The 13,900-nt window shown below is 34.7% G+C and overlaps 2 protein-coding genes across 2 annotated transcripts; one reads left to right on the top strand and one right to left on the bottom strand.

Moving 5' to 3' along the window:
- Positions 1-1,008: 1,008 nt before the first annotated feature.
- Positions 1,009-2,805, top strand: LOC133692852 (uncharacterized). Its single transcript, XM_062114011.1, has 3 exons — positions 1,009-1,161; positions 2,116-2,323; positions 2,450-2,805. The coding sequence occupies exons 2-3, from the start codon at positions 2,132-2,134 to the stop codon at positions 2,576-2,578; spliced, it is 321 nt and encodes a 106-aa protein (XP_061969995.1). The 5' UTR covers positions 1,009-1,161; positions 2,116-2,131; the 3' UTR covers positions 2,579-2,805.
- A 20-nt stretch (positions 2,806-2,825) lies between these two features.
- Positions 2,826-5,960, bottom strand: LOC133692851 (protein NRT1/ PTR FAMILY 6.4-like). Its single transcript, XM_062114010.1, has 5 exons — positions 5,643-5,960; positions 5,426-5,546; positions 5,122-5,339; positions 4,260-4,807; positions 2,826-4,093 (listed from the first exon to the last, which is right to left on the bottom strand). Exons 1-5 carry the CDS (start codon positions 5,643-5,645, stop codon positions 3,214-3,216), a joined length of 1,770 nt encoding a protein of 589 aa, XP_061969994.1. The 5' UTR covers positions 5,646-5,960; the 3' UTR covers positions 2,826-3,213.
- Between the last annotated feature and the right edge of the window lie 7,940 nt (positions 5,961-13,900).

The raw sequence follows: 13,900 nt of genomic DNA, 5'->3' as shown, positions 1-13,900 counted from the left end.
CCTTTTAATAATTAATCAATCAAGTGTTTTGTTAGAATCTCTTAATTAGTTGCTAATACTTTCGTTAAGTGTTCGATTATCAATTTGACTAGGTAAAAATAAAATAAAATTAAATGGGGTGAATTTTGCTTATAAATTCATTATTTATAGTTTTTTTGTTCATTTTTTTCTTTGTTTTTGACTTAGATAAGGGGATAATATCTTTCTATTCGAGTCATGTTGTTAAATGATAGTTGAGTTTTCAAGACAAGACTAATATAAAAAAACTCTATAATTAAAGGAGAGACTATGTTATAAATTGATTTAAAAGTGCAAGCTTTGAATATATAATCTTCGGGCAATCAATTATTTTCATAAAACTATAGACAATCATATAGTTTAATTTAGGAAAATTATCTTGATAGTCCTATAGTTTGTTTTTACACTTACTTTCCGTGTTTTTAAAAATTATTATTTACACTCTAAATTTTAATGTGCGCGTAATAATTTACATCATAAACTATCCTATAATTTAATATATTTTTTATCAATTAAAGATGTAAATTGTAATTTTTCAAAACACAAAGGATAATGTAAAAACTATTAAATTATAGGATTATTATGATAATTATTTTTTTAATTTATCTTGGATAATAACAATGTTATTAAACTCGGACTACTAGTTCAACCAAGTAACCTATCAATTTGGAATCCAACTTGAACATAGTTTCTTGTTGAATTAGTAACAATTCATTCGGTTAAACTTAATTAATTTGATGGGTGAACCTACGACATGATTAATTATTTAAAATCAGAGTGAGATTAAGTTTAATTTTTTAAAAATATATTTTGTAGAATGATATTATTTTATTTTTTTATAAAAAAATCTTGAAACAAAATATAAGCTTCAACCATGCAATTAATACCATCACTGAGTAATGGGCTAGCTTGGAGATTTAATAAGAATGGATAATAGGAAAATCTAAAATCAAATATTTGTGAGATGGGCCTACTTCATTGCCTGCATTTATGCTGGGCTTGGGAAATCATAGCCTAGGAGCTACACAAGAAAATGAGCGTCCATCAGTAACTTTCGCAGCCATTTCACAAGAGAACGAGCAGCCTCTGCTGCGAGACGGAGTCACAAGTTTTTTCTCTGAGTAGACGAGCTTTGTATATCAGGTACCTTGCTATTTGTTTAATTAGATATATCCTAGTCATTTTCATTAGATTTGCGTCCAATTAAACTTGCAACGGAAAGTTTGAAAAGTGGGATTGGTGAATTTTAAACAAACAAAAGCAGAGTTCTTTTGTTTTAGTTGGTTCTAAGTATGCACGCTATCTGTTCGATGCAATGCCACAGTGTGTGTGTGTGCGCGCGCGACACTTCTTTGGTTAAGGTGTACTCTGTTAATTTTTGTACTTTGGTTTGAGCTTTGCTATGTCGTCGTGGTCTGTCTTTGTATAGTATTTCTTCTACTCTCTGTTTGTCCCTGTTTCGTTATCTTGGTATTAACTTTGTAGCTAGTTTGGGCCCATTTAATTCCTTTTCTGCTAATACTGTAATCCATTCATAAATTTTGCACGCCAACTTTTCGATGAATCGTTGGATTCTTTCTGTCTATCTTGAATAGAGCATACTTTGTTTATCTGAATCAGATATTTAGCGAGGGGGAAACAAATGTTGGGAAGTTACTATAAGCTGACAATTTGTATATTGGCTGGAAGTTTTATCAATTTTTGGGGTTTTGCCCTGATTTTTCATAATGGAATGGAGTAACAGTTGGGACATCCTTAAATACCTAGATTTGTAAATAGTCTTACTAATTCAATGTCTTGATATTTACTGATAAAGTAGGACAGGATGTGGGTATATTTGTGATCTCTAGAGATTTTATGAGAGAATAGGTTTCTTCGGCCTTCATTACTCAATAACAGTCAGTTGACATTGATGTGCCTTTTTTTGTGCTTTTCATATAATATAACAGACAAGGTATTGTTTTCTTTACGTGTTTGAATGCGTTTTCTGTATTTTCATTCCTTTACTTGGAGTCTTCTCTTCTTTAAGTATCTGTCACTGTAGAATTTCATTTTACGTGCAAAGTACCATTCTAAGATGTATTTTGGACAATTCAGGTGCAAAAGAGAAAACATGAATGCATTCAAAGCCTTCAAAGCCCAAGTTCCAATTGCATGGAGTCCGCACCTGTATATAACTTTGGTGAGGGGCATTCCGGGAACTAGGAGACTTCATAGGCGTACCTTAGAGGCATTGCGTCTTCGTAAGTGCAACCGGACTGTCATGCGATGGAATACTCCTACAGTCAGGGGAATGCTCCAGCAGGTTTTAATATAAACTCAGATTAAGTCTTTTGTTGCAATTTATCAGAAATATAAGGACTTAAATTGTAAATCATAATTGCTTGGACTCTTAGGTCATTGTTTTGAATGTAATTCTTTTTCCCTTCAGGTGAAGAGGTTAGTTGTGATTGAGACAGAAGAGATGTACAAGGCCCGCAAACAAAATGAAGTAAACCACCGAGCTGTACGCCCGCCATTGGTCATAAACCACTTACCTGCCTCTGCAAGCAGTTCTTAGAGTGAGCTTTTGCTCTATGTAATTCTTCGGAGGTCAGCTTTCTGTTTCTTAAATGGGCAATCTGTTTGTCAAGATAACTGTTTTTTCTTTCAGTGCCGTATTTATAGAAGGATGGTTGATTCAGTTAACTGGAATTGCACTTTTACCTAGTCGACATGCTGGAGTCAGTGGATTATATATCTCTTTTCTTGGGTATTGACATAAATATCAGAATTCTAAATTAGCAACATCATTTGCATCTAAAAGCTTTGTAGTTTAACTGGTGCTTGTGTAATAAATACTTGGTTCTAAAATAAGAACCTGAAAATTGTGCATTACCATACACAGAATGGGCACACAACATGGCGTCTTAAGTAGCTCAACTTTCAGTACGTCTGAAAATTGAGTATAAACTACCATCCTCTAATTGTATGTGTAAAGAAATCTTAGAACATTAGGAAGGCCTTGGAGAGCTGTAGACTAGGGTCCTTCCTATTTATTGATGTCCTTTTCCTTGAGCATGTTTATGGCAGTTAAATCATTCCTTCCTCCTTCACCATCTTTAAAGCAGTCAAATCATCTGCAGGTTTAAACCCTTTCTCACTAGGGTGCTTCCTATTTATTGATGTCCCTTTCCTTGAGCATGTTCATGACAGTTAAATCATTCCCTCCTCCTTCACCATCTCTAAAGCAGTCAAATCACCTACAGGTTTAAACCCTTTCTCGCTACAGTTTTTGGGTTTGATATAGTGCTGGACTTTGTACTGATGTCCCCTCGCAAATGCTAGGAAAACGAAGAAGTTCAACCCTCCTAGCACTGCTAGTAACCAATAGAAGTTATTCAACCTCCCCTTGTTCAAGTTGCTCCTCAGCCAGATTTTCTTGGTAGCTTTGTCAACTAAAGACACCAGCAAACTGCTAACAAAGAAACCCATTGAGATGGTGCTGAGGAAAAGCCCAGTGCTCATTGATTTCATCCTTGCTGGTGCCTCTCTGATGAAAAACTCAAGTTGTCCAACATAGACGAAAGCCTCCCCAGCACCCACTAGGAAGTATTGAGGGACTAGCCAGAAGGCGCTTATCTTTGTAGATTGTTGAATAGCAGTTTCCCTTCTTTCTTTCTCAATGCTAGCAGCAGCCACCATGGCTAGTATTGAAAGAAAGAGTCCAGCTCCAATCCTTTGGAGGCTTGTCAGCCCCTGTGCATTGTGGGTGAGCTTTCGAGCCAGGGGAACGAAGAGCCTTTCATTTAGGGATGTAAAGAGGAGAATGGTGATGAAGAGAAAGGTGGAGTATGAACCTGAAGGAATAACCAAAGAGCCGACTTTTCGATCCATGAAGGTTGCTTGCTCAATGGTAAAAGTAGTCATTTGAGAGTAAACTGTCCAAAAGAGGATACATGTAGACCAAATTGGGATGAGCTTTAGTACCATCTTCACCTCCCCAACTTCCATAACAGTAGATACTATCCAAGGGTCATTTTTTTGTGCACCGATGGAGGTGGGATCATCCATGATTGCAGCCTTGTCAAGACACCTGATGAATAACACATGAGAGGAAATGGAATCTGGTAAATTTCTGCGAGAATACTTATAAGAGTGGTAACAGTAATCATGGATGGATATAAAAAAGGACATTTTCCTTGAAACGAAATGAGAATAATCCAGTAAATTGTTGTTTCTGAAGTAATTGTTCAACTTACTTGAGTTTCTCTGAGTAGGGAACTGTGGCACTATCATACCCATTCAGAAGGCTGGGATGTGAAGGATAAGGATGTCTCCTTTTCTTCCATGCCAATAACGATACCCTCCATATGATAGTTAATGGGCTACCTCGAGGCTTCTTGAAACGGTACCGTGGAGTCCCACAGATCAACACTGCTACTGCGATCACCATTGTCCCTGCTGAAATTCCATACCCCCACCCTCTTCCGACGTTATCTTGTACATATACTAGCACTATAACTGCAAACAATGACCCCATGCTAATGCAAAAATAAAACCGATTGAAGAAGAAAATCATTGTCTTCTCCTCCTTGGGATCTGTTTGATCGAACTGATCAGATCCAAAACCTGAGACATTGGACTTAATTCCACCACCACCAAGGGCTACAGTATAAAGCGCTGCATATAGCAGAACCAGTTGATTTCCTTTCACCTCAATGCACTGATGATTCTGTTTCCTGTAGTCATCGCATGGTGGGGGTCTCATGCTTGGAATGGTTGTGGCTGCTGTTAGTAGACTAACCCCCTGATGCATATGGAAAGGAATCAGCAGCATGGCCTGAAAAAAGAGATAATTGTGCGCAGATTTTGGCAGGCCTAGAGTACCTTCAGATTTTAGGTCTACATAGAACCTTCATCAATGTTTGGCCTCGTGATTACCTAACATTCTACTGGTTTTTCTCAGCTGGGACTTGGAAGGGTATCTCAGAATGATGCAAGAACAGGTTTCCAGCCCTCACGTTGATACTAAAGCATGATTAATTATCAGAGATAACGTGGTATTTTATCTTCTTTAAGTTAGTGACACGTTGGCATGCAATATATTATTTCGAAACTTACCAAAGCAGTTATTATTGCGAAGATCGCAACTGTCAAGTACCGACCGAGCTTAGCATCTGCCAAGAAACCTCCAAAGAGGCCAAGAAGGTTGAGAGTACCCATGAAGTTGGTGACCATGTTTGCAGATTTTGCCGATGAAATATGCAATACTCCGACGAGGTATGTCACTAAATTCATTGATATGCCCATGACACATATTCTCTCCGAAAGTTCGGTTACTGCAAAACAAATTGGAGTGGAGATTAGCCAAGTGCTTCAGCACATATACCTAGATAAGGCATTGACTCTTGTTAATGAGAAGCACCCAGAATGAGCCCCGCAGCAAGCCATCCTCCAGTTCTGGACTTGTCCACAGGAATTCCTCGAAAGTCTACTGCAAGATCATTATGTGCGCCATCTTCCCCGCCCAGGCCTGCTGCTAAAACCTGTTACAGTTGAGGTGAAAAGAGAAATAAGCTAAATTAATAACTATGAAATATCCGGTATCACACAGGAGTGAAGATGTTCACGCAAGCAGCTACCATTTTTGAAGCGAGAGAGACAGAGAGCAAGTATCGGTGCTATGTAGACCTTCACTTTACGGACGAAGAACAGAATGGGAGCGCATGATGAAATAGCTACTATACTTGGTTCTGTAGTGCTCAAGAGAATTGGTGAATGAGTTCGTGATCAGGAGGGGATATAAATATGGTAAGGGCTGGACATTGGAAGAAGGCAACTGTTGCATTTTGTTTTCTACTGGTGAAGAGTGGCTTGTTGATTGTTTGTTGTTTGTATACTAGAAAAACCATGTGAGCAGCTTGGACGTATTCATCTAGTGGTTTAGGTTCCTGCAGCCACAACCTCGCCAACTCTGGAAAGTGACCATCCCAGCGTTCCAATCTTGTTTCTTGTTTCTTCTTGATCGTACTATCGTTATGGGAATTGAAAGATCATCTAAAACGTCAGACACTTGGACAAATACGTGGGTCATGTGGGGCTGATCAGAAAGCCTTGGCCAATTGGACAGATAACAGCATATTGATCGAACCATATGCGAAAATTTTCTTTCTGTCAGGTCATGTCCTAGGAAAGCCTACCCTAAACCTTAAGAATCTCGTATGCTATTGTTATGTAAAAAGAATGCCTAGCACGCTCCCACAATTATTTCAGCCATGATTGCAAGGAATTAACAGCGTGAGGCTATAGGCTTTAGCAAGCAAAAAATAATGCAGAAGCTACGACGAAAATCTCACTCTTGCGTTTGCTACAAGCCCACGAGTGTGATATCCCCACCCCATTGGATCCAAATTGAACAAAAAGAAGGGACTGAATTAGACAAGAAAACTTTTATGTGTTGTTTCTTGATGAAAATGGAGGAGAATTGGTAAGAGATTCAGTTCAAAAAGCTTAAGTCAATCCACTGATTAAACCGGCTGATATTCATTTTAAGGAAAAACAGATAATACCAGTTTTTTTTTTTTTTGATGAAATTAAGAGATAATAATACCAGGTTGTGCCATCAATCAAGCTCAAAGTAACTCTTTGTGGAGTGGAAAAGTTACTTTGTGAGACTTGTTGAGGATGGTAGGGCTTCACTCTCTGATTTTGTGTCTTGGTAAGATGCATTTCTTGGTTAAAAAGTTGTTGATTAAGTTACGTTTATTTGCTGGAAAATAGTTTCTTTTTGAAAAGTGAATTTCAAGAAAGTGAATTATTTTTCGATATTTGGTAATGTAATGAAAAATAAGTTGGAAAACACTTTCCAGTATTTGGTTTTGTCATGAAAAATAAGCTGGAAAATAACTTATTAATGTTTATTTTTTTCAAGTTTATTAAAATAATAAAGAACAAATCTTACAAATTAAAAAGTTGAATAAGAATGAAATTGAAAAAAAATATAATTTCATAAATTATCTCAAATAAAATAAATAATAATCAAAATAATAGAGATCAAATGTAAAAAATAAAAAAAATGAAAGATGAAGAAATTAAAATAATAATAATTACCATTTCATAAATTATTTCAAATAAAATAAGTAACAGTCAAAAGAATGAGGATCAAATTTGATAGATAAAAAATTTTAATTAAAAATGATAAAGAAAAAGCAAATAACAATTATAAAAATGAGGACCAAAATTAATATAAAAATTAAAGTTTAAGAGATGAAATTGAAAAACAAATATTCAAAACAAAATATATATAGCAATTAAAAGTTTGAGGATCAAATTTAATATAATCAGCAAATAATATGACATTTCTAAATTTTTCACAACTTTCGAAAAGTGTTTTTCGTCCAAAATAAAAGGAAAATATTTTCGTGAAAATCAAGCCAAATTTTTCTTTGACTGAAAAGTGTTTTTCGTTGAACAAACACAAGAAAGTTTGGAAAGTAATTTTCCGAAAACTACTTTCCGAGAAACCAACGCAGTTTACAATTATAAATGTGATTTTTTAAAATATTCAAAAAATATCTTGCTTTTTATATTTTATATTTTATGTATATTTGATAAGTGAGATTTTAAACCATTTTTATTTTGTATTTCGAGTTTTTTTTATAATTTTAAATGATCAAGTGGAAATAATTTTTATTTTATAAAATATAGTTAATAAATATATGTTTAATTTCTTACATCACTATCCAAATTGCTCGTCCTAGCTGATTTTGCCTAAATAATTTCTTAAAAAAAACAAAGTTATTCCAATTGAGCAACAACAGGTCGGCCGAATTTGCTGATTTTTCCTCGAGCTTGGAGTTTGGAGAAACGTCTGGTCTTCATCCCCCCCCCCCCCCCCCCCCAAAAGATATCATGAACTCCTAGTCTTGTCCTATAGCAACCATTAATTAAGATATCATAAAACATCAATTTTGGTTTTCGTTTTTAATTTGTTTTGATTTTTTTTAACTCCCATTCAAGTTCAATTACCTTGACCTATATTATATTCCATTAATTTATGACTAGAAACCACATTGAATAGAATTGGACTAGTTTGTGTACTCATGTTGTGCTATGGGGCTAAATGTTTTTTTTGAAATGTAAAAAAATAAAATCTAGGTTTTAGAAAATTGTTTGACATTGTTATTTAACTTGAAAATTCAGTTTTTTTAAAATGATTTTTGATAAATTTTCTTATCAATATATATATTTTGTTAATCTTATTAATTAAGATTCAGTATTTCTATTAAAAAACAAAAATTTTATAATTGTTAAAGTGATATATTATGAGTGATTTAAAGCTAAAAACATCATGATAAATTCATGAAGTTAACTCAGTCAATGGAAAATCTTCTCCTTCACGTGAGAAAGAGAATAAAGTAAAACTCTTTCTTATGGTATACGTACCTGATTATTTTTAACCAAAGAGAGCCAACTACAATCCATCCTTTACAATCGAAGAGCCTGTTAAAACAGTACTGTCACCATCACTCCATCTCTTCTACTATGCCATACAGGATCATGTCTGTTCAGTTCATGATTCCCGTCAATTCCCAAGAATCTTTCATCTCTTCAAAGAAAGTAGTAGTAATTAGCATGGAGAAGCCGTGAGGATTCGAATCCATTAACCCACTTAAAGGATGGGATGCATGGAAAGAAAGCAAAAACCATCCTGATTTCTGACCATTGTTCCTGCAGGAGCTCTATTGACAAAAACATTCTCTAGCTCTACTCTATCAACTATAGTAGCAATTAGGTTCGAGTTCTCGTTAATCAGTATTTCGTTTTAGCTCAGTTGGGATCTTCCCATGGCATTCATGTTCAAGTTCGGCACTCTCCTCCTCCTGGTCTTAGGAACCTCCTTTTGCCTAATATTATGAGGTTTCTCTTGTTCGCCATCATCTGTTTTATCAACTCTCTGAGACTTGTCAAAAGGAAGAAAAAGAAAAGAAAAGAAAAGAAAAGAAAGAAAGTTAGTAGTAATTATTAGGATGGCGAGTGAGTTGAGTTTAGCTGAGTTAAGATATGTTCAAGTTCAGCTTTCCTAGTTAAGTGCAATATCCTGTGTTAATAGCACTTGGGAAAGCTGAACTTGAACATATCTTAACTCAGCTGAACTGTGGTGGTTCTAGAGCTCGCGTGCGTAGTCTCTAGGATTCAAAAAACTCAATTTTGAATCAGACTCCACTCTTGCAGGAGAGTTCATAAGAAAATATTTTGTGAAAATGGAGGTCACCTATGCTATCTCATATAATTATATTCTAGAATCATTTTTCTTCTAAATTTCATAAACTAAAATATGTATAAATTTGAAATTATAATTAAAATTTATACGAAAACCTATAAGTTTGATATTCAACCTCTGAGCAGATGAAGGAACTGCCATACATTAAAACCATCCATTGAAACCTAACACTAATAAAAAAATTATTTTTTAATGAAGAACCAATATCATGAAAAGGTTTATGAACTTAGTATATCTTATAAATTTTGTACAAAATATAATTACATCTAGCATGATTCTTCATACCACACATAATAATTTCCAGGATATGCTATGAGTTGAATTAATTTTGTTTTCTTCACAATAATAACAAATATTCATGCTATAAAGAATTATTTAGCATTATTATTAAACCCTGCTTGATAGATCAGTTTTGAGATCTTTCTACTTAACTCCTTGCTTAACCTAAATTTAAAATTAAACCGTATAAGAGTTGTTTTGACTTGACCCAGTCAAATTGACAGGTCTAAAGACAATCTGATCAACTAACAAGAAAATATAAGGAGAAAAAAAAATAAAATTGATAGGAAAAAAATCTCTCAATCCAACTATTTGCCTAACCATGTTTAAAATTAAATAATGTGGGGTTGTTTTGATGTGATTAGTCAATTTAATCAGTTTAAAAGTAATTTAGATGATTATTAGAAAAGATTTGAGGATAAAATTAAAAAAGAAATCGATGAAATCAAAAGAAAAGAAGAGAAGAAATGAAAAAAAAACAGAATTAAAAAAAAAAAAATGAAGCGCCACTAAACATGCATCTTTTAGTATAAAAAGGTTATATAATTGGTGAATTTATTGTCAGATTTTAATTCATCATAATAATGTCATTAAATACTTAAAAAAGTTTTTTTTTTAAATGAAATCTTATACGTATTTTTTTTCCCTTAAAACTTTTTACATGCTAACAAATTAAGTTATTTGCGTTCTTTTTAAAATGAGCTTGTTTTCATATCTAAGTTCAAGAGTCTAATAAAACCCGTTCATGAATCTTAAAGAGGCGAGCCTAGCTAAGCTTAAACTTGAATCATTTTCTTAGAAAAATAAAACATTTTTTTTGTTTTTTTGAAATGTAATTTTATTTTTGAAATTTTTGATTTTTTTTAACTTTCAGAGAAAATCAGGTATTTTTAATATCGGATTTGTATCTTCTAGTGTAAATATACAGCTCGATATTATGTAAAATTGTTGGAAAAACATGTGGGGGACCCACAAATATTTTTAAAATGCCATTTGAAAAATGTTATTTTTTAATATTATTATATTATTACAAATAAATTGGGCTAGACCTGGCCCAGCCATCCGAGCTGGGTTGAAACGGGTTCAACCCAACTTAGTTGGGTTGGGCTGATTGGTGGCCCAACATCCTTTCTCTCTCTCTTTTTTTTATGCTGGACTTGGTCCTGTAATCCGGGCTGGGTTGAAACGGGTTCAACCCTTCTTGGTCACCTTCTGCAGGAAATGAATTAATTCACGTTCTACATGTATGAGAAAGAAAGAAGAACAAGCGTAGGAGGGAAGAGATGAAGAAGGTTACCTGGGTTGAGGGTGTTGCTGGCTGGTGGTCCTTTTAGTGACGCACGGGTTTGCTGCTAAAGTTGTTGCTGCTTATAAAAGTGGAAGCATAGAAGAAGAAGGAGCTATCATCTTCATCACCATGGGGGTAGAGGCTTCAATTACTAGTTTTGAAGGATTGTAGTGGTTGGTCACGATGATGTTGAGATTGTAGTGGTTGAGGACGTGGCAGATAAGGAGGAGTGGCTGAGATCACGATAGAGAAAGGGACAGATTGAAGGGTCAATTATTTTTTTTCACAGTAACAAAAACTATCTTGGCTATAAAGAATTATTTAGCATATTTATTAAACCCTATTTGATGGATCAATTTTGAGATCCCTCTATCCATCTCTTTGTCTAACTTGAATTTAAAATTAAACCATGTGAGAGTTGTTTTGACTTGACGCACTCGAATTGATAGATTCAAAGACAATCTGATCTACCGACAAGAAAATATCAAGAGATCCAACTCTTTATCTAATCGTGTTTAAAATTAAACAATGTGGGGGTTGTTCCGATGTGATTAATCAATTTAGTCAGTTCAAAGACAAATCAAATGACTTTTTAAAAAACATTTAAGGATAAAATTAAAAAAAATGGATGAAATCAAAAGGATAAAAAGGAAAGAAATGGAAAAGAAAAAGAAAAAGAAGAAGATATGATGAAGCTCCACTAAACATGCATCTTTTAGTAATATAATTAGTGAATTTATTGTTAGATTTTATTTCATCGTAAAAATGTCATTAAATACCTATCAATGTGTTTTTTTTTTAATGAAATCTAATTATGTGTATTTTTTTTCCTTAAATCTTTTTACATGCTTACAAATTAAGTTATTTGCGTTCTTTTTAAAATGAGCTTGTTAAGAGTCTAATAAAACCCGTTCATGAATCTTAAAGAGTTGAGCCTAGCTTAGCTTAAACTTGAATCATTTTCTTAAAGAAAGCTTGTTTGTAATGGCTCACGAACAGCTCGACTCATTTAAAATATTATTAATCATATCATGCAAGAGAGCTAAATGCCGACAATATAGGCCGGAATACCCACAGCCGATGCTCTAAAGAATGAGTTGTTACAATCAAAGCATGTGAAGATCATGAAATGGGAAGATATGGCCGGCCATTGCTGGTGAACATCTTACCATTGTCTTGAATTCTCAATATCAAGACGAGGGTGCTGTTGCAAAAAGTTCTTTTGGTTTCTTCTCCAAATCAAGAGGAGGTTCATGCTTGTCCTCTTGACTATCCAGAGTAAGTGTAGTCAATTTTTATTTCCTTTATCTGAAAAATGCTGGCGCAAGCTGCGACAATGGCGACACAACGAAGCCAGCATCTTAAATTTTAGAAGCTTTTATCGTGTGGACGAAAGGAGAAATCTGAAAGATAACAAAACAACTGTTTATGGATGCATGGGGCCGAGTATGGCGTTCCGGGACAATCCTATCTTTTTCACACAAATAACCGCCTCGGCAACACCCATACACGACTTTCTTTGTCTATATAATATTCATCCTCTTACTAATTTAATTTACTAAAAAGGCTTTTATATATGGAAATTCTTTATTTTTTCTTGAAATACTTTGCAATTTTGTGATTTTTTTTAATACATTCACATATTTCCTTTATTTTAAGGCAGGTAGTGAGAAAACAAAATAGAGAAAGAAAAGGGAGGTGGGGGGGGGGGGGGGGGGGGGGGGGAAGAGCGAGCGAGAAAAATGATGGAGCTAAAAAAAATTATAAAGAAAAATCAAAACAAAAAAATTTATTGAAAAAGAAAAATTAAGAGAAGGAGGTCTAGTATATCCTTACCCCACACTGCCCTATTCTAAATCTATCCTAGAATACCTAAAATTCCTAACCAAATATTCTAATGAAGGGTTGCCCTAATTTTTGTCTATAAACACCTCAAACCTTTCAATCCTAAAACGAGCCTGCATGTGGGACCAAGAGTCAAGCCTTGATGGCATAGTTTTGAAATCCGGCCTGGCCCGGCAAGTCGACCCAAGACCCGGCCTGGCCCGGCAGGTCGACCTGCGACCCGGCTTGACCCGACAGGTCGACCCGGGTTGAAGAAAAAACAGGGGAAGAAAAAACTGGTGTAACCTGGCTAACCCAGCGGGTTGACCCGACGACCTGACAAGACCTGGTTGCAAACCCGTTGACTTTTTTTTTGTTTTTTTACTAAAACGATTGTTTTGATTAAAAATAAAAGAATTGACCAGGCCGACCCGGTGATCCTATCAAAACCTGGAACCCGGGCCGAATCTTAAAACTATACTTGATGGAGTTGAATAGGCCTTTTTAAAAAAGTAAAACAAATGTTCATACAAATAAAATAAAATTGAGAACCACTAGTTAAGCAAAAGTAAAGCTAAATAATTTATAAGAATAAAATTAAAAAACAACACAACAAGTAAAAAGTATAGAGATAAAGAAATCAAATACAATTATTTATCCTCGTTTAACCTTGTCTACATTCAGTCCCCAGGACTAGCTTGATCTTTCCCAATCCACCATTTGATCATACCTACATGAGCAAGGAACGAGTCTTTTATAACCATATTTTACAGGCTTATGAGCTAACCTAGTGTTGATCTGGTATCCCTCGCACCACCAATTCAAGAGTATTGATATGATATTGATTACAATTCCATAATGATTAGTTTAGTAACCTAACTGGTTATTCTCACTCGGGAGCAAATCAAACAAAACTTAAACACAATAGAAAAATATGCAATAATATAACAAATATGTTTAAAATGCTCTTTGAAAAATTTGAAGTTTTATTTCTTTTAATATTATTATATTGTTAAATATAAAATGGGCTGGACCCGGCCTAACCATCCGGGCTAGGTTGAAATAGGTCTAACCTGACTCAATCGAGCGGGGCTGACTGGCGGCAGAACAACCTTTTTTTTTTTTTGGGTTGGATCCAACCTAGCCATCCGAGCTAGGCTGAAGCAAGTCCGCCCATCTTGGTTCCCTTCTGTAGGACGTGAATACATTCACATCCTGGATGTATG

This window comes from Populus nigra, chromosome 4 (genome assembly GCF_951802175.1).
Source record: "Populus nigra chromosome 4, ddPopNigr1.1, whole genome shotgun sequence".
NCBI lineage: Eukaryota > Viridiplantae > Streptophyta > Magnoliopsida > Malpighiales > Salicaceae > Populus > Populus nigra.
This window is presented reverse-complemented; position numbering and strand designations above follow the sequence as displayed.

Bases quoted from the DNA above. Each gene is read 5' to 3' on its own strand.
- LOC133692852 (XM_062114011.1), top strand. From the start codon at position 2,132: ATGAATGCATTCAAAGCCTTCAAAGCCCAAGTTCCAATTGCATGGAGT. The intron at 2,324-2,449 runs GTTTTAATATAA...TTTTCCCTTCAG, and splicing joins TCAGGGGAATGCTCCAGCAG to GTGAAGAGGTTAGTTGTGAT.
- LOC133692851 (XM_062114010.1), bottom strand. The intron at 5,340-5,425 runs GTGCTTCTCATT...TTTGTTTTGCAG, and splicing joins TGCTGCGGGGCTCATTCTGG to TAACCGAACTTTCGGAGAGA. The intron at 4,094-4,259 runs GTAAGTTGAACA...GTTATTCATCAG, and splicing joins CCCTACTCAGAGAAACTCAA to GTGTCTTGACAAGGCTGCAA.